At 45.9% G+C, this 19,464-nt stretch overlaps 1 protein-coding gene across 3 annotated transcripts in view; it reads left to right on the top strand.

Annotated features, from left to right (window-relative positions):
* Positions 1-19,464, top strand: part of ELAVL1 (ELAV like RNA binding protein 1) — a 45,248-nt gene that overhangs the window by 6,005 nt on the left and 19,779 nt on the right. For all 3 annotated transcript variants that reach the window (XM_048287523.1, XM_048287521.1, XM_048287522.1), the window contains one exon: positions 3,056-3,239. In XM_048287523.1, the coding sequence (XP_048143480.1) occupies positions 3,068-3,239 (172 nt within the window). In that variant the 5' untranslated portion in view covers positions 3,056-3,067. The remainder of the gene's footprint in view (positions 1-3,055; positions 3,240-19,464) is intronic.

Raw genomic sequence — 19,464 nt, 5'->3', positions numbered from 1 at the left:
CCTGTTGAGGAATACACCTGGTGCAGGTGGGCAGCAGCAGTGTGAGCTGCAGGTTGTTCTGGGAGGGGGTTCTTCAACTCTGACAGACTTGGGGCCATGACCACTTCCCTGGGGTGCCTGTTCCAGAACTTTTTCCTAATATCCAACCTAAAACTCCCCTGGCACATTGAGAAGGCTCTGGACTAAACACCAGCATCAGGATGGGCACAGACTGGGAGGGGGCACAGCCCAGGGAGGCTTTGGCCGGGGTCCCTCCCCAGCACCAGCTCGAGCTGTTCTGTGTCACTGCAGCACAAAGGAACCGGAGGCTGGGACTGTGCTATGGGAAGCTGGGACCGAGCCGGTGAGAGGAGCTGGTCTGACTGGGGGAGTGTGGGGTGTGTGGGGAGTCCCACGGGGCCTGTGGGGTCACTGGAGGCACCACTGTGAAGGGGCTGGGGTGGTGCCAGTGGGACCCCCAGAGTGGCATCAGACCGGTCAGATAGGGGAGTTTCCTTAACACCCCACCAGCAGAGAAAGTGGTTTCCCAGTGACTTCCAGGCTGGCTGGACAGTGTTAGTCCTGCAGCAGATTGTGTAAGTGCTCAACGAGAGATTAGGAAGAAAGAAGCATCTTCTCTCTCAGTGCTCTGCTCCTTTAGCTCTTCACTGTGCGTTTATTGCTCCTGCATACTTTCTTCCTGGTATCCCATGGAAACGTTTGCCAGCCCTGTGTGCAAGGGCTCCTATGTTGTTTTCTAAACACCTAAAGAAAAGCAGGTGGAAGCTTCCTTCTCACCTTCTAATGGCTCTGAATCAGCACTGCCCCAGGCACTGCTTGAGTATCCTGGGAGGTGTAGACTCTCACTATTGCGGACAGGTTAAAGGATGTGGGACAGTGATGGAAAGTCAGTAGCCACTTGCCAAACTCTTGTCAATTCTGCTTTATGCCAAATATAAGTAATGGTAACTTGCCGTCATGGTGTGCTGGGCATGTTTCTCTGCTTGGTATCTGACTGTGGTGCCTCCTTTTCAGGCAGCAGATGCACCTTGGAGAATTGAAAAAACCCCAAAACCCCAATCTCTTAAGTGTCTGTTCTTGAATTCATTACAATATATAGCAATTTCCTAATCTCAGCAGCAGGAAGGATTTTTATCATAAATAAATGGCAATAAAGGGCAAATTTGGTTAAAGTGAAGGAAATTTTAACTTTTTCCTCTTAAAGGAGGAAACATTTCAATGTTTCTTCTTTGCTTACTAAATATTCTAGTTGTGCCATACAACTTGCAGACTCATCAACTTATTGGTGTGTTCTGTTGTAGGGCTTGAATTTTGTAGAGGGCAAAGGCAAGCAAAGTTGCCTTCTATTAAAATAATTTTGAAAATATGAGTTATGTGGTTTTATAACTTAGATACGGTGACCAGAGACGGTTCAGCTGTTTAAGTGTTGTTTACCAGAGCAGGAAACTTCTCTGAGATTGTGCTCGGCCAGTTCTGACAGAGCCAGGAGGAAATATGTATTTAATGACAGAATTTGCAGTACAACTGAGATGACCTGGCAGCTTAAAAATTGTCTGCTGAGGGGAGTCTTTTCCCCCGCTTCCAGCTTTGCAGCGCCTCCCTGCTCTCCTATCCTGTGGCATTAACTCCTGGTGCTTATCTTGCTGCAAGGAAAGCAGATTAAAACTGCTGACACAACAAAAAGGGCTTCCCTCCTGTGTAGTTTTCCATTGCTTTCCCAGTACAGGTTGGTTATTCCCATGGGCAGAGGGTGCTGGGATGGGCTTGTGTTGACACGTGAAACACAGAAATGGGGGTAGAACCTGATCTGTGGGTGAAGGGGAGCAGGAGCTGCCAGCTCTTAATGCGTCAACACATATTGAAAAGATAAAGATTCAGTTCACATCCACACTGTGTTAAATCTCAAATTAGCATAAGTCTTCTCATGGTTTATTCTGTAATAATGTGCTCAGGTATTGGTTTAAAAATTTGGCCTTCACTGTCAGACAGGAATTAACAGCAGCTGCTGGTGAAGGGCCTGGAAGTCCCTTCATGCAGTGAGCATTTCCGTTCTAGACCAAGGATTTCTGGTTGCTGTTTCTCACTTCTTCCATTATTCAACTTCTGGCTATCAGTAGTGGTGCAGTTCCCAGAAAGGCTTATCCTTTAGCAGATCCAGATCTGTAGATCCTGTTGCAGGAACAGGGTTTAGATATCCTGATTTTGACTATTTCAAAGTGGTTGAAGTGCTTTAAAAACTACGATTCTGGCAAGCCATGAGCAGCTTGAGTCTGGTGTGAGTTTCAGTTGTAGGTCAACTAAAAACATCAGGATTCAGTCCCTGATGGTGGACTGAGGCAGAGAGTATCTTCCTGTGATAGGAGTTCTGGATGTTTTCTCAAGGCTTTCTTTAAAAAGCTGCAAAAATAGAAACTCTATCAAATACTCACTATGGCCCCGAGTCAGTGTGCAGCACAAGCTCACTGGTTTCATACACACAGTTAAGCAGCACCAAAGGCAGCGTTGAACAGTAACAGGCCTTGAGGTGCAGGATGGACAACGTTTACAGGGGAAAACATTCAGAAAATTAATAGTCCCCAGTTGAAACACTGAACTGGGTCAGATCTGGCTGCTTCTCCTCTCCCTGTCTGAAAGAGTTCTGGGCATAACGCTGGAATTCAGGTTGAGGTGGCAGTTTGGTTGTGGCTGGTCAAGTACCTGGACATAGGGGACCTGATTTTTACCTTGGCTGTTGGGAATACTTTGATTTTTACAGGAATGTCTTAAAAATCTGTCTTGATGCTTTTTATTAATGTAAAAAAATAGAAATCCGGAGGAGCTCTTTAATGGTACATAGTTCTGTAATATGTCGTGTTTGTGCTTTTGAAAGAATGAATTGTTCTGGAATTTTCAACAAATAGTGTTTTGTTCTGTGAGTTGAAAAAAATGCATTGCTGAAGCAGTGGCTTGTTCTCAGTTTTTTTAAATAAACATTCAAACTTATTTCAGGTGGAGGAAGTTTGGTTTATGGAAATGTGAAGATCTAAACCTCACTGATGATTTTTCCTCTTTGCAGATATATTGTAAAATGTCCAATGGTTATGAAGATCACATGGCTGAAGATTGCAGGGATGATATTGGTAGGACAAATTTAATTGTGAACTACCTCCCTCAGAACATGACGCAGGATGAATTACGGAGTCTGTTCAGCAGCATCGGCGAAGTGGAATCTGCAAAACTTATTCGGGACAAAGTTGCAGGTATGATTTAGTATTTCAGAAATTGTCACCTTGTGCTAGACTGCTCAAACAAATACTTGATTGAATACAACTTAATGTAGAAATATTAAATATTTGTCTCTGTGTGTGTGTGTGTGTGTGTGTGTGTGTGTGTATGTGTGTGTAATCAAACTATTGGCAAGTTTGCCTGGAACTCCAGTAATGCTAGGATTGGGTATTGGGAGGATGGAATGCTCAAGGCTAAGTTAATGACTGTTGTGTGTATGGGTAAGAATTCCAAGAAGTACAGTTCCCAAATTTGAACATCAATAGACAGGTCTAAAACTGGTTTGGATTTAGTCCCCAGCTGATTTATTCTTCCTACAGTCTGAGTATTTTTGACTCTACCAGAGCTCTGAATATACAAACAAACCTTTTGTTCTGATTTTGATCTGTAAAATGAAGGTGTGCCGTGGCTGTAGGTCTTATCACTGTTGCGGAATTTAACTTGTAAGTTCCTTAAATAGGATTGGTAGTAGTAGCTTTAAAATATGAGAGGAATGAATTGTTCTGACTTGTGAAACTTTAAGTTGCCTTGAAGCAAAACAAATGCTGACAGAGCAACTGCTTCCATGAGCCATATCTGTTTAGTTGCAGGAGCTTTTATCTGCTCTCTGAAGAGGTTTTAATCCTTGCACTGTTAAAATACTTCATTTACAAGTTTTGGTTATTCTTGTTCAGAAGTTGCACAGTCTTGGATTTAGTGAGAGCACTTGGTTGTTTCTGGAGGGAAAAAGAAAAGGTGCTGTTAACTAGCTGTGCACTGATGTTTGTTCCCAGCCTGCAGCTCAGTGCTTGTGGAATTCTCTGCTGCACATGCTCAGTGTTGTATTTCAGAATCCAGCAATACTGATCGTTATCTAATCCATAACAGAACTGGCCTGAGACTGCTCCCCAGTCTATAAAAGCTGCATGGGAGCTGATGGAATGCATGAGAGCTCTTTGTGCGTCATCTTTAGTGCTTTATTTGCTTGAGAATACCCATGAGAACTAAATAATTAAAAACTTCAGAATTTCCTTTCTGAGTAGCCTCTCTGATTTCCATGTCTCTGGCTTTCCTGATACCTTACAGATGAAATATCACATGAGGTCTGTCTGTCTAAATCTGTGTTTAAGGGATGTATATGTTCAGTCATGATAAAATAGTTACATAAATAGTGATTTCTTTGAATGTTTTGGAAGGTGAGTGTTCGGCCCAGATGTTGTCATATGCTTTGAGGCTCTTACTCTGAAGGCTGGTTTTGCAAGGAATAAGACCCGTTGCTTAATGATAGCAAGTCATAGCTGACCCATACCTTAGACTGTAGAATAAGCACAGAATCACGTGTGTGGGAGGGAAGGATATTTTCAGTGGGGAGCAAGAGACTCATTAGTGCCTGAAGTTGAGAGTCTGCTTCACACTGTTTCCTGTAGCATCAAACACTCTGGTAAAGTCTGGTTAACTTTAACTTACAACTTGACAGTGCTGGGTAGTTTAAAGTCCAAAACATACACTTGTGTGCTCAAGGTTGTTCTTAACCTCAAGAATCAAAAGTAAAATTGCTGTTACTGTTGCAGAGAGTCCTTGAGTGCCTGTGGACAGAACACTGGCTTTTCTCTAAAGTGGTTGCAGGTGCTGGATCCTGTGCGGCTGCTGTGGTCAGGCCACTGAATTTTGTTGCTACCTAATTTTTCATTTGCTTGCAACACTATTAGGAGCAGTTACCAATCATCTCCATGCTTACTGATAGTTCTGGGCTGTCAGTGCCAAAGAATTGGCTCTTTCTAAGCATTTTCTCTTCCTCTTGCTTTTGTTTCTGCCCCTTGATGTTCACGTTATATGTCTCTATTCTCAAGCTCTGTTAAACAGATGGATGGGTGGCAGTCCCTGAACAGAGCCACAATCCTGTGGCAGAGTTCTGCTTTTCTTGTGCCTCCACTTGGATTTCTCTGACTCCGTGGCAGACAGCAGGAAACTGGAGCTGCAGAAAAACCTGTTCAGCTCCCTGACCTTGGGTCATAATATTGGCATGTGAGATAGAGTGGGTTGAGTGGCCTAGGCAGGAGGGAGGGAAACTTTGCTTTTGTTGGAATTACTTTTTGGATCAGTTTAGTTCTTTGCAATGAAGTCATAGCTTTTGATGCCCCCATGAAGTTCTAATAAGCAGAGTATTTTGTCTTTGAAGTTTCCTTTATTGTTTGTATTTGCAGAGTTAAAATCAACATTTAATTGATAATGCTTGCTTTTCGTAACACATTGAATGATACGTGCAGGTCTTCTCAATTTATTGTCTGTTAATAAAATGTGGGGCAGAAAATACTTCTGCCTGGAATGCAGTTTTTCATGACTTATTGAACTGGCATAAGCTGTCTGGAGACTGATTACTGGGATTCCAGAATTGATTTGAAAGCCAAAGTTTGGGGTTGTTTGAACAAAGTATTTAATTATGATCATTACCTATGTTGTTGGGTTTTGCTTCAAATGCAGCAGAGTATTGAACAATCTGTGTTCCATGTGTTAGATTGTGGTTATAAAATGTAGAGAAACTCTTTGAAGCCCCCAGAGTGCTTGTCCTTTATCTCACTACTTATGAGTGTTACAGGAAGGTGAAAGTAGCAGCAAACTATAGTTATAGTTCACGTTCCTTACCAGGAGCTTTTGGCTTTGTGTACATTTGGGTTATAACCACTGGTAAAGGTGTGACTGTGTGTCTGGTTTGTTGTTTGAGATGTGACAACTTCTTTTTCTGTTGGTTTTTTTGGTTTTTTTTTTCAGTTACTATACAGAGGAGCTTGTGCATTAGATGAGCATTAGAAGGGTGCAGGGCTCCTCCTGATCATACTGGAGGAATAGAGTGCTGGACTCTGCATTCCCCAGTTGGTGTATTGCATTCCTCAGCACTTCCAGACTTTGCTTGAGTTGTGATGAGTGAATCAGTAGTGGGGCTCAGCAAAATACTGGATTGTTGCTGTGCTGCTCACTGTACTTGTGTTTATGGCGAGGATGTCTTGGACATCCAGGATTTTCATAAGAGAATTACAGAATTCATTGGACACTCTTCTTTCTGTCAGATCTTAATTGAACACCAGCCATACCTTAGGGCTCTGAACCCTAAGGACATGTTAGAAGGCTGGTTCCCACTTCCCAGTATAGTATGGCACAGTGTCCAGCCTGCGATGTAACTTTTCACTGGTGCATCTCCTGGGCTGTCATGATGATTGCTGAGGTCTGTGAGTAGCCATTGACCTGATTCCATCAATGAAATCCTCTCTTCCTGTGGCTCTGGCTCATGAGGCTGAGAACAAGAAGTCTGGGGTTGGTCCAGTTGGCCTGCACTGACCAGACAGTAGTCCTGCAGGGTTGACACAGCGGGGCCAGACTTGTGCTCTGCACTGATTCCCTCTCCAGGGATATGATGTTAAATGTCCTCTTCCTTGGAGCAACTGCCTCATGCCAGAGATGATCCAACAGAAGAAATATGTCTCGTGCTGTATTTTGCATGGGAGATGTTTGACTTTGCTGCAACATCCAGGTTCTGGGGTCTGGGTTTCCAGCCAGTGTGATGGGCTGAACTCCTCTAACACGTGAATTTTTAAAAAACGTTTCTCCTTCCATACCTATTAATGCAGGAATGCAGGCCTCTGGGCCCCTCTGGGTTTGCTCAGTTTCTTGCAGCACAGATTCTGATGGCTCATTGTGTCAGGATGTCTGACTGTGCACAGCACAGATGCTTCTGCTCAATAGCTCTAAGTTTTCAAAGACAGCCTGGTCATCTTTAGCCTGCTGTCCATGCAGCTGTACACAGGGTGTTAGTCCTTCTGGACCAAATGCTGAAGCTGAAAGTTAGTCTGTCATGACTGTTTTAGTTTCTCTGTCTTCCCCTTACTCTGCTGAAGTATTGGTACTTTCAAACCTGGCTGTCCTAAAGCTCTGAAAAGGTTGAGTTAAACTGCTTTTTGTGGAATTATTCAAAAATAAAAAGCTGCCAAACTCACATGCAATGGCAGCACATGGTAGTATTAAAAATACTATTCCTGCTTATTGGAATAATTGTGTGAGCTGTAGGGTGCTCCCCACTCAGCTGTGATACCATATGTAACTGTCCTCGGAGTGCAAGGGAAAAGAATTCAGCAAAACTACCACAAAGCTGTGTTGGGGGAGTTTAAGCTGGATATTAGGAAGAGGTTCTTCCTCCAGAGGATGGTCGGGCACTGCCCAGGCTCCCCAGGGAATGGTCCCGGCCCCGAGGCTGCCAGAGCTGCAGGAGCGTTCTCAGGGATGCCCAGGCTGGGATTGTTGGGGTGTCTTTGCAGGGCCAGGGGTTGGAAGGGCCCCAAAAGGATCATCAGTTCAACTCAGAATATTCTATTCTAGGATCCTATGAACCTTTTTCCCTATCTGTTTATGGTCACAGACTTCTGTGGGATCTGTTTATTGCTCCTGACACTGTATCCGTGCTCTGAGTCCCTGGTGACAGGTTGCTGTGCACACCTCGCTCTGTGAGGGTTCCTTCTGACAGTGATGGATTTTGTAAAGGAGGCATCCAACTTCCTGAGGTTTTCTGTTCCTTCCCTCACACCACCTGTACTGCCTGAGCAGGGAATGTTTTCCCTCTGGTGCTCATGACTTTCTACTCTAGGAAGTGTAGGATATGATCCTTCACACTGTTCCAAAGGCTCTGTCTGTAAATGTCAGCTCCCCAAACGTGACCCCCTCTGTGCAGAGGCTGGGAGGGAGATGTGGGCTTCCTCTGCACCCTCTGCATTTGCTTGTGTCAGTGTGAGTTCTGGTGGAGCTTGCTGAGGTCAAACTCTGTGATCAGCAGCTGTTGGGGCAAAGGGATCTCTCCACTGCTGCTGGAAAATGTGGAGCAGAAATGATATTTTGGGGTGACTTGCTAAGGTTGTATGCAGGAATCTGGGGTCCATCTCAAGCATTGCTATCGCTCACTCTCTGCAGGTATGCCTGGGGCATGTTGCTTACAGGACCAAAAGAAGTCACTTTCATATAGTTGTAATTCCTCAGGAAAGGATATAAAACTTTACCCTTTCTATGCCTTTTTCTTTTCACGGTGTCTTCTCTGGAAGACTCACTCTCAGAAATTATGCAGCAAAAAAAGAAATGAATGTCCTTGTCCATGTGAGCTTTCCAAGCAGAAAGGAGAGGAGGCTTTTACTGCCCAGCTGTCAGGTGCTGCAGGGTGGTGAGTAGGTCAAGTTCACGTGGCAGGGCAACCACTCATTTCACCAGTGCAGTGAACTCAGTCTAGAAACAGAATTCTGAAGTGTTCTTGTTTGTGGAAAATACTTAAGTATTCTCTTTGGCTGAAATAGTTTCCTTTTGCATGAAATTGTTTATGTAGTTTTGCTGTTAACTGTGGAATTCAAATACATTGTTACATCTGGATTTTTTTTTTCTAGCTCTTTAATCACATTTGGTGGTTCTTTAAATGTGCATTCAAGAATGCCTTGTGGCAATGGTTAACTTAACTAGAAGTGCAAATGGTTTGCAGACAAATTGCCCAAACACTGAAAATGTGAACACCAGCTTTGCCAGCTCCACTTAATTCCCTTTGTCATAAAGGTGACCACATAAACTGCCTCGGAGGTAGTAACTGAGTTCTAGCAAGGGTATAGGAATACAGTTAACCTAAGTCAGAGAATCCTGGAATATCCTGAGCTGGAGGGACCCTCAGGGATCATCAGTGCAGCCCCTGGCCCTGCCCAGACACCCCAACAACCCCAGCCTGGGCATCCCTGAGAGCGCTGTCCAAACGCTCCTGCAGCTCTGGCAGCCTCGGGGCCGGGCCCATTCCCTGGGGAGCCTGGGCAGTGCCCAGCAGCCTCGGGGGGAAGAACCTTTCCCTGAGCTCCATGCCCAGCCCTGACCCAGCTCCAGCCGTTCCCTGGGCTCCTGTCCCTGTCCCAGAGCAGAGCTCAGCCCCTGCCCCTCCGCCTCCCCTCGGGAGGAGCTGCAGCCCCCAGGAGCCTCCCCTCAGTCTCCTCTGCTGCAGCTGAACGAGCCAAGTGCCCTCAGCCGCTCCTCAGACCCTTCCCCATCTTTCTGGCCCTAAAGGTTGCCTGGGTTCTTTCAGAGGGATCAGAGCACAGCCAGGAGCAGCAGCTGCGGCAGCAGTTCTTGGGCTCTGCTTCTCAATGTTTGGGGCATGTCTGGGGTTGTCAGTGGATTTCTGGTACCCCTCTGATGACCCAGAGTGCCGGCTGCTGTCAGGACGAGATAGCTGCACAACACCTGGGCTTGGAGCAGGTTGCTCTGAGCTTTGTCAGGTGTACTTGATCAAAGGATGTTAGGGTTTTTGTTCTGGTTGACCCCTGCTTGGGGAGAGTCAAGCACTTGTTTAGCTGTTGCTTAGGCCAGGCCTATGTACCAGTCTGGCCTAGAGCACAGCTCCCAGAGCCCTGTGAGCAGGCAGAGCAGGGCAGGGACTGGGCACTCTGCTGTGTTCAGCCCATGTGCACTCAGGGCTGCTGTGGCCTCCAGCTGTTGTGGCAGCACCTATTCCTGGAACAGCAGAGGCCTTGGCCAAAGAAAAGCTGCCTTGACTGAAAAGGATGGTGGAGCTGTGCAGGGAGTGCCTGGGGCCCCTCACTCAGGCTGGGCGGATGTCTTCCTAGTGCTGCAAGTGAGGAGGACCTTTGTCACCGGGTGAGGAGCCTGTGGGTGAATTGAAAACCAATCCTCGAGGTTGGGAATCATCAGCACAAGGTGCAGCTGGAGGGGAGTCACTAGTGAAGGACCCAAGGGTTTAACATTAGGGCCAAATCTGTTAGAAAGGTGAACTGGCCAATGGTTCCGACTGCACCCTCGGTGTGTGCACAGTTCTACCGGTTTGGCCAAATTTAGAAATATATCCTCTGAGAGAAGGCACAACCACCCCTCCCCCACCAGGTTCGGGAAAAATAAATTTTCCTCAAAGGAAAGTGAAAGAGGTAAAAACTATTTATTTAACAAACGCACGAGAAACGGAAAATAATGTTAAATAATAAAAATCTCTCACTGTGGAGAAAAAACCTGGGAAAGTGTTAGAGTCCTCCCTTTGGTCCCCTTGGAGCTGGGGCTTGGCCCAGGGCCAGGCCCTCTGTGCTCAGTGGAAAGTCCTCCTGATGTGCTCTGGTATTGAAGCAGTCCAGCAGAAAAGGGAGAAACTCTGAAATTCCAGGAAAGAAAAAAAAAACTCTCAGTCTCACTCCGGAGAAATAGAAGCTGAACCACTGGACAAAAAACTGACTCCGGGAGCAGCCAGCCGGGTGCTTCCTCCCTCCCCTGCCACAGCTGGGAAAAAGAAGTTGCTATCTCAGTGTGACCTTGAAAAAGCTGCAAACTGCTTTGAAAAAGTTTTGCTCAGTTTTTCCTTCCCCCTCTTTCCTTCCCCTGCTCAGTTTAGAGGTATAGAAAGGCACAAAGTTAATTTCTTGGCATAGGGCAGCGATATGGGGTACACATCCTAAAGTCACCCCAAGGCAACAGTGATGTCAGAGTGGGAGCAGTGGCTGGTCACCAGGTGGTGGTGCTGCCACTCAGAGGGACCCTGAGAGTGTTCTCTGAGAGTCTTGAGGCAGGGCTGGCACAACAGGCAGTGGCTCCCTGCTCTTTTGGGGTCATGGGTATCCTTCTGCTCTGTCTGGATACGGAAAGGGTTAAATATATCCCTCCTTACAGTACAAAAGTCATAAAGGCCAAGAGAGCTGTACAAGCCATTCATGGCTCTGCTTCCTTTGCTTTTCTTTTCCCTCATCAAGCCATACAAATGAGCCATGTAGCAACATCTTTGGTTGTGTTCTGATATTTCTCAGCATGTTTTTAGTGGGAGTTATTGTTCCACATATTACAATACTTTCATTCTCTTCCAGTGGAGCAGCTGCGTTTCTGCAGAGTAAAAGTTGGGTTCAGCTCAGCCTATGATTGGGGTGACTGAGCACTTGCTGAGGTTTTGTACTGTAATGTTTGCAGCTAAAGAAGTGCCATTATTTGAAAGCTGAAGTTTCTTCCTCAAGAGATGGAAGAAGTGAATTTTTGAGCCCTCAGCATCTTGAACAGTCAGATTTTTGTTCCAACAACTGTCCAGATTTTTGTTCCAAATTCTGTCCAATTTAAAGAAATGAGATCTTGCAGTAAGAGGCGTTTTCCCCCCAGACTCCCTCCAAAAAAACAGCTTGTGGTATTTCTGCACAGTTTTGGGCCTGGTGTTTTCTGTGTTCACTTTACAAATCCTTTTCACTTCACAGAATCTCGGATGCTGGCAATTCATCTGGAAAAGGAGCCCTGGAGCAACTGAAATTGAATCTCAATAGAGAAATATTCTGGAACTGAGAGAAAGGAAAAATAAAAAGAGAACATATAGAAATTATAATTATGCAGAGAGGCTTTGTGAAATGAAATTAATTACTAAAAAACCCCACCCTTTTGTTTTCAGGATTTAAAGCTGTTGCTCTTATGGTCGAAGTTTTGCAATATTGTGGAGATGGTGAGATCCCTGTGAGCTCTCTGAACCAGGGTTGACAACAGACTTGTGTCAAGTTAGCTTTGTAGCTTTTGACTTTTTCCCAAAGAGGTGTCTGTTTGAGTTGCTTGTATTCATCTTTGTTTCAAGGCAAATACCACTGATTTTGCATAAGAAGGAGAGGGCACTTTATTTGTAATTTATAATGTTTTGCTGAGTTGTTTGAAGGTCAGGCTTTTCAAACTGGCTAAATGTGCTTTTGCCCTTAAACTTCTATAAATGAGACTCTAAATGGTTCGGCCATGAACAGAAAGAGAGTTGTGTCCTAAAGCTGGGGAAGCAGTGAGGACACATTCTGGATTGGAAAACCATTATCAATATAACTAGATATTTTCTTTGTTTCCTTGCTAGTTCCTTTCTGTTGCCATCAAGTGTCTGTTCAGTAGGATGTGCTGATTTGAAGCCACGAGCAGAAGCAGGAAGTGGCTTGGTGAGCAGTCTGGGTCTTAATCACAGGAACCGCAACAAAGCTGGGTTCAGGTCCTGTAGAAGGAAGATCCTGAGCTGCTGCACGGACTGACCACAAAGGGTGAAACATCCTGGAAATGCTTCAATATAAACCTAAACTTTCAGCTTTGTACTCAGTGTAGGTGGTGTGTGGTGCGGCAGTGGCTGGTGCAGTGCTGGTCTGACTGACCCAGCCCTCCAGCAGCACAGTGCTTGCCTCGATTCTCTCTAGGTTAGGCACAGCCCCGGGCTCTTTGGCTATGCTGAGCTTCCCCCCCAGCCTGACACAGACAGCACTGTGTGGGGTTTCTGGTGCTGTCTTGGTGTTTCAGTGACTAATGATAATTTTGGGCGGTATTTATGACTTAACTGGAGATGAGGCAGGTGAAAGTATTTGAGAATGATTAATTGTTGCTTCAACAAATTCTTTAGGTAAACAAAAAAGTACTTGCTTCCATTTCCCAAAATCTGCATAGGAGACAGCAGAATATTTTTGGCAGGTAAGGTAAAAGTGAAGTTTACAATTATCTGCTTCAGTACCTGCACTGAAGCTCCTGTACTCAGTTCTGTCTCCAGTAGTGTGTTTTCTGTGACTCATTGTGGTCACCACAGCACAAATGGTTGTGTCAGAGACACAGCAGCTGCTCAGTGTTACAGGTGGGGTGGGTGAGAGGACATCGCTGAACTGTGGGCTAGGGGACTGGATAGGAGAAAAGTTTAGGTTCAAACTGGGTTTTAGCTTCAGCTTCCTGTGTTTCCAGAGTAGCTGAGATGCATCATCTATACCATTAAAGAAGGATTGAGTGCAAGGCTGGAGCCCTTCTGCTCTGGAGCCAGGCTGGGAGAGCTGGGGATGCTCACCTGGCGAGGAGAAGGCTCCAGGGAGAGCTCCGAGCCCCTTGCAGGGCCTAAAGGGGCTCCAGGAGAGCTGCAGAGGGACTGGGGACAAGGCATGGAGGGCCAGGACCCAGGGAATGGCTTCCCAGTGCCAGAGGGCAGGGCTGGATGGGATCTTGGGCAGGAATTGTTCCCTGGGAGGGTGGGCAGGCCCTGGCCCAGGGTGCCCAGAGCAGCTGTGGCTGCCCCTGGATCCCTGGCAGTGTCCAAGGCCAGGCTGGACATTGGGGCTGGGAGCAGCCTGGGACAGTGGAAGGTGTCCCTGCCCATGGCAGGGGGTTGAATGAAATTGTCTCTCAGGTCCCTTCTAAAACCAAACCATTCCATAATTTCCTGTCTTTTAAAAAACATACTATGAATTATGTGCTAGAAGTTACTCTATTTATTACTGTCTGTGTTGTGATGGTGGAATTTGATCAGCATAGACATGGAATGGAAAATCATGCCCTTCAACTGTTAGTTTTGAAAATTGGTGATTAGATACTTCAGATGTTTGTTCACATCCAAAAATGTGTTTTGACAGAAATCCTTCATGAAGCTGCTTGCTTTTTCTTGTAAGGACACCTTGCAGTATGAAAAAAAAACTGCCAAGGATGTAACAAATAGCAAGTGCTTGTCTCCAGAGTCAAGTCAAGCAGCACCTGGAGAACATGTCAGGTTCTGAAACTGTCATTTTAGAACATTAAAATGAAAAAGTGGTTAAAATTATCATGTGGAGCAGATTTAATGTTTGGCTGAAGGATATCAGGAGGAGCTAGAAACCAGCATCATCTCCCTAGACCAGCAGACAAAAAATGACAGAAGAAATCTTGTGGAAACCTGTGGAAATGAGTTTTCACACAAAAATAGACTGAGGAAGGGCGTGCTTCCAAATTGTGTGATAGAATAAATAGTCCACTGAACATTGGCAGAGTCTTTGTTCCAAGCTGAGTAGCAGTTTTGGTAGTTCCAGGCTTTGATTTAAGGACTCACTAGACCTCAAAATTTAGAAATAGTTCCATCAATGGGAGAAAATCCCAAGAGGCAGAAGAAAAGTGAGATTCTTTACTTTTGCTAAACCTTTCTTTAGTATTCAGTTCTGTTCCATTCCTCCTTAGCTGGAAGGTGCATCCAGGCTGTCAGTAGAAAAAGACCTTGTGCTGTGGAACTGAAAGAACCTGAGGCTGGCATAGCGTTGAGTTCCTTGGGGATCATAGGATGGGGCAGTTCCAAGGGGCACTAGTCCAGCTTCCTGCTCAGAGCAGACTCAGCTGTGAGGTCAGACCAGGTCCCTGAGGCTCTGTCCTATAGGGAAACTTCCATGTACTCCAGTCTCCTGAGCATCTTGGTGGTCTTTTCCTGTGCTTAGTCCAGTTTATCAATGTCTTTCTTGTGTTGGGGGATGTCAAAAATTGGATGCAGTACTCAAGGTGTGGTCTAGTGAGTGTTGAGTAATGGGGGATGATCTCCTTTCTTCTGTCTTCTGGCTGTACAGGATGCTGTTACCCTTCTCCCTTGGGACATTGCTGGCTCATGCTCCATACCCTGATTCCCAGCTCATTTTCCATAGAAGAGTCTCTGTCCGCTAAGTGGCCAGTCTGTTGTTGCCCGGGTGTCTTCCTCCCCACAATCAAGACTCTGCATCTGTCCTTGCTCAGGACCTCATTCCATGAGGTGCTTGTTGGCTTGTCCCCTGTGGCAGCCCGACCCTTCAGTCTATGACAGGTTCTTCCCAACTTGGTGTCATCTCCAGTCTTGGTGAGAGCACACTCCCATCACCTCCTCCATGACATGGATCACGAGGTAAACTGCAGGTCCCAGCAGAGATCCTTGCAAACTCCACTAGTTCCAGGCATGGAGGTAGAATGTGTGTGGGGGGGTGTGTGTGTGTTTTTGTCTCCTTTTGAAGATGGATTTGGTGCTTACGTTCCTTCTTCCAATTTCCTGATCATTCAAAGATGAAACGGTTTTGGCAGGGACATGAGCCTGGTGTCTCAGCGCCCTGACAAAGAGCCCATTTCATCCCCCCATGGGTTTGACTGGGACCAGTTCACTCAACCAGTTAGTCCCTGGCTCAGTCTTCATCCACTGACCCTTCTCTGGGAGCTTTCTGAAGTGCTGAGGCCTGTTAGACTCTGCTGGTGAAGTGAGGCACAGAAAGCATCGTGTGCCCCTTTGCTCAGATCACATGTTAAACCTGCTCCCACACTTCCAGCCTTGTGCTGCTGGAACAGCAATAGAACATTTTCTTGTTACCGTTGATATTACTGTTTTGTTTCTTTGCATTCTTTTCAAGTCTGAACTGCAGTTGAGCTCTGCCATTCCTCAGACAGAGTGGACAGTGTTTCCGAATTCCTCTTTTTGTAGCTGTCACTTCTTCCATCTCCTGTGCTCTCTGTTTCTCTTGGAGCTCTGCCACGGGCTCCCTGCTCAGCCAGGCTTCCCTGCTCACACATCTGCCTGTTTTCCTGGCTGTTAGGAAACAGAGGATGCTGTATGTGTTCTGTGACTCGCTTGGGAGTTAGGGTACAGCCTCTTGATCACCTACTCTGCCAGTCCTACCTTGCTGCACTTCTCCATTGTCATAACACTTTTTGGGAAGTTTGATGCAGGATGGCCGCGTTTTTCTCCGGGCTGATGTGATCATGTAGCCCTGGCTGTACAACAGTGTAACTGTGCTAAAGAAGCCCACACAGGGCACATCTGAGCACTTGAATCTGTTCTTATGCTCAGAAAGTCACTGCTTTGAATTCTGCTGATGCCTCGTATTTTACGTGGTACTTCTCATTCACACGTATTTAGGCTCTCTGGTTATCACTCTCACAGCACAGTTTGTAAAGCCAAACAAAAACCTCAAACCCAGCTCACGTCCTCCAAAAACCAATTCCCAGTTCAGAAAACAAGTTCTAAACTAAATTGCCGTCGTGCTGAGGTGCGCTGATGTAACAGGAGCCAGGTTTGATTTTGGGGTTTCTTATGAAGGACAGGATGGGGAAGATCTGAGTTGGCTGCTCTCAGTGAAGTGCTCAGGTGTGTATCAGACTCCTTGGTGGAGCTGGAGTTGTCAGCAGTGGGCTGAGAATAAGGAAGGAGCTGGTGACTGAAGCTGTGTCTCGGGAGCTGGGAAAGGAAGCAGAGACATGGACAGAAACCCAAGTGATGCACGGAAGGAAAACCAGTGCCCTCTCTCCTGAAAGGGCCTTTTATCATGGAAACAAAACTTGATTCTTTCTGCTGAAGGACTGTAGTATTTTGCTTAAAACTAGGTTTTATAGTTACTTTGTTAATTATTCATCCAAATAAGGGCCTACTTGTTGCTCTTTTTTAGCTTTTCCTCTTGAGTAAATTTGCATTTGTGTATATGCAAACTTCTAATAATATTTTTTAATTCCTATCCACTAAAATGTTTTGAAAACTGTTAGAGCACCAATTTCCTTTGCACTGCAGGTTTCTATAGCAGGTTGGGAACATCAGGAGAAAGCAAAAAACTTCTCTCCTTGCCTGGGATAAACACTTGACAGGAGTCATAATGCTGTGTAAATGTCAGTTCCTTATATATTTCCTGGCATCCCTAGCAGAGAGGTAGACTGTACTGTTCTGGAGTAAAACTATGAAGCAAAGAGCATTCCTGCACAGATGGAAATGCCTCCTGCAGTGACAGGACTGTTGTGTGTTGGTCCAGCCTGTGTAGAGATGAACACTGGGCACTGAGTGGGAGGAGATGGCTGAGGCTGATGCTCTTGGGTATTTTAGAGCAAGGAGAATTAATATATGCTGTCAATTTTGCATGGGTTGGGTTTTTCTAGCACTTAAGGGCTATAAGGTCATGTTATACTAATGTAGTTTAAAGGCGGTAAGTACAAACTACGAGGGAAGGTCTGCATTCTAGGTTATTGTAGAGAAATACAAGTAATTGATAGTGTCTTACCTATTGTCACGTAAAAGTTAATGGCCTGTAATATTTGGGTTCAGTACAAACTTACTGTCAGATGTCTAGAGGGAATATGAAAATGTCTGACCTTTGTGATCCTGCCACTTTCACAGCCTTCTTTTTTTAATCTGTGTTTGAGTAAACCCCATTATGTCCCTGCCCCCTCACTTCCCAGGACATTCAAACTGTTGGATAAGAAATAGTCATTGAGCAACTGGAAGTGGAAAAGGTGCAGAATTTTGCTCCGACAAAAACAGTAAAGAAGGCCAAGAGGATACAGTCACTGAGGGTACTTTGGGGACAGACACTTGGAAGGAAAAACCTATGTAAGGTCTAGGATAGGACTTGTACAGGAACAAGTGGACACAGAATTTGCAGACTTGAGTTTGGAAAAGGAGAGCATTGGCTGGAGGCTGTAGAATGTGCTTTCAGTCAGAATGCTTGGGACAAAAATCAGAACTGCTTTTAACGTGGACTTGTGTGTGTGTTAGGGCACAGTTTCTGTTTCCAGGGACTGGACCCAGCTCTCGTGCCTTTTACTCTTGGGTGTCCATGAGCGCTGTTACTTAGGTTTGGTTTTATCCTGTAGGTAAGTAACTTAAAATTCCTTGTCACTGATCTCAAATGGTGCATAAACACATAGCCTGTGTGATGCTTTGGAAGGAAACAAAGGAGTGTGGGCAGCAGGAAAGGGGGGTATTCTGTCCCTCCACTCCGGTGAGATCCCGTCTGCAGAGCTGTCTCCAGCCTTGGGGACCCCAACACAAGACAGACATGGAGCTGCTGGAATGAGTCCAGGGAAGGCCATGGAGATGGTCTGAAGGCTGGAGCCCCTCTGCTCTGGAGCCAGGCTGGGAGAGCTGGGGGTGCTCACCTGGAGAGGAGAAGGCTCCAGGGAGAGCTCCGAGCCCCTTGCAGGGCCTAAAGGGGCTCCAGGAGAGCTGCAGAGGGACTGGGGACAAGGCATGGAGGGCCAGGACCCAGGGAATGGCTTCCCAGTGCCAGAGGGCAGGGCTGGATGGGATCTTGGGCAGGAATTGTTCCCTGGGAGGGTGGGCAGGCCCTGGCCCAGGGTGCCCAGAGCAGCTGTGGCTGCCCCTGGATCCCTGGCAGTGCCCAAGGCCAGGCTGGACATTGGGGCTTGGGAGAGTGGAAGGTGTCCCGGCCCATGGCAGGAGTGGAATGAAATTGTCTCTCAGGCCCCTTCCAAACCCAAACCATTCCATGATCTACAATGTTGTGCCTGCTATGTTCTCTGGGAATTTGTTGCAAGGGACTGGGGAAGGATACTCATTGTACTGAAAACAGCATAATAAATTTATATGAGTGGAACCCTGCTCTTCTTCATCTATCAGGAAAATAGTCCCCCAGTTCTCCCCAGTGCAGCATCCATCCAGGAAGTGAGAGTCCTGACTGGCAGGGCTCACTGTGGGTCACAATTGGAGGGATTAGTCTTGTTTGGAGTATATTTCCCTGGTCTTTAAGGGCCCATTTCCATAAGTTTTTTTAGGACCTGGTTCTGTTCGGTAGTTTGCCGGAATATTCATGTTTATGTGACTTTTGGGACAGACTGAAAATACCCATAAAGCAGCTGTTGCTCTGAGCCTTCAGAGCAGAGCTGGTCCTGTGAGTGATGTTGGATCCTTCCCATCCTTGCAAGAGGGAAAGTCATTGCCAGATGTCCACCTGGTATTTTTTCCGTCTTAGACTTACTTTTGTTTTCTTAGTCAGACCCTGAAGAAATAAGGTAGGGTCCAGGTGCTAAACATTTTTCTAATTGTTCAATTATTCATTTTCTTAATCAGAGGTAAATAATCTCAGTAGGTAAGTGGGTATGAACCAAGCATATTTGATCTAAACGATTTACCATCTTTGACTGATAAACAAAATGAATGTTATAAAGAAATCACAAAAACCATGCTGTGGGTACATGTAAGAACCATTGATCAGAATTTCGCACATGTCACCTGTAGGTCTCCAAAGGATGGCATTAAATCCTGCTTGACTGGCACAGAGCAGTTTGCCATGTGCTGTGTCTGGTATCATGAGAGGCTGATTGGAGCTGCTTTAACACCAGGTCTCTAAGGGAGCCGGATGTTGTTTCTGTGTGAGATCTGCCTTCTCTAAGAGTTTTAGCAGACAGCAGAAATTACCTGTGGGTGTTTATACAAAGGGTCTGTCTGTTAGACAACAGACTCTGACGTTGCCTGGGTTCAGCTGAGTTACTGCTGGATTAGGTTTCACGAGGAAGCAGCCAAAGGCAGAGGCTGTGCCGGGAGCTGGTGCAGTTCTGCAGTCAGTCTGTTGGCATGAAAACACTGAGGGTTATTTGGGGTTTCCTTCCATTCCCTTGTGGATTTTATACTTGCAATCTCGATGTCTCAGCAGACTGGGCATTCTTTTTTTCAGTATCTGGAGTTAATCTGCAGTTGTCTTGCAGCCCTTCTCCTCA

The sequence above is a fragment of the Corvus hawaiiensis genome, chromosome 28, assembly GCF_020740725.1.
Source record: "Corvus hawaiiensis isolate bCorHaw1 chromosome 28, bCorHaw1.pri.cur, whole genome shotgun sequence".
Classification (NCBI taxonomy): Eukaryota; Metazoa; Chordata; class Aves; order Passeriformes; family Corvidae; genus Corvus; species Corvus hawaiiensis.
The sequence above is the reverse complement of the archived record's forward strand: the minus strand, read 5'-3'. Positions and strand labels throughout refer to the sequence as shown.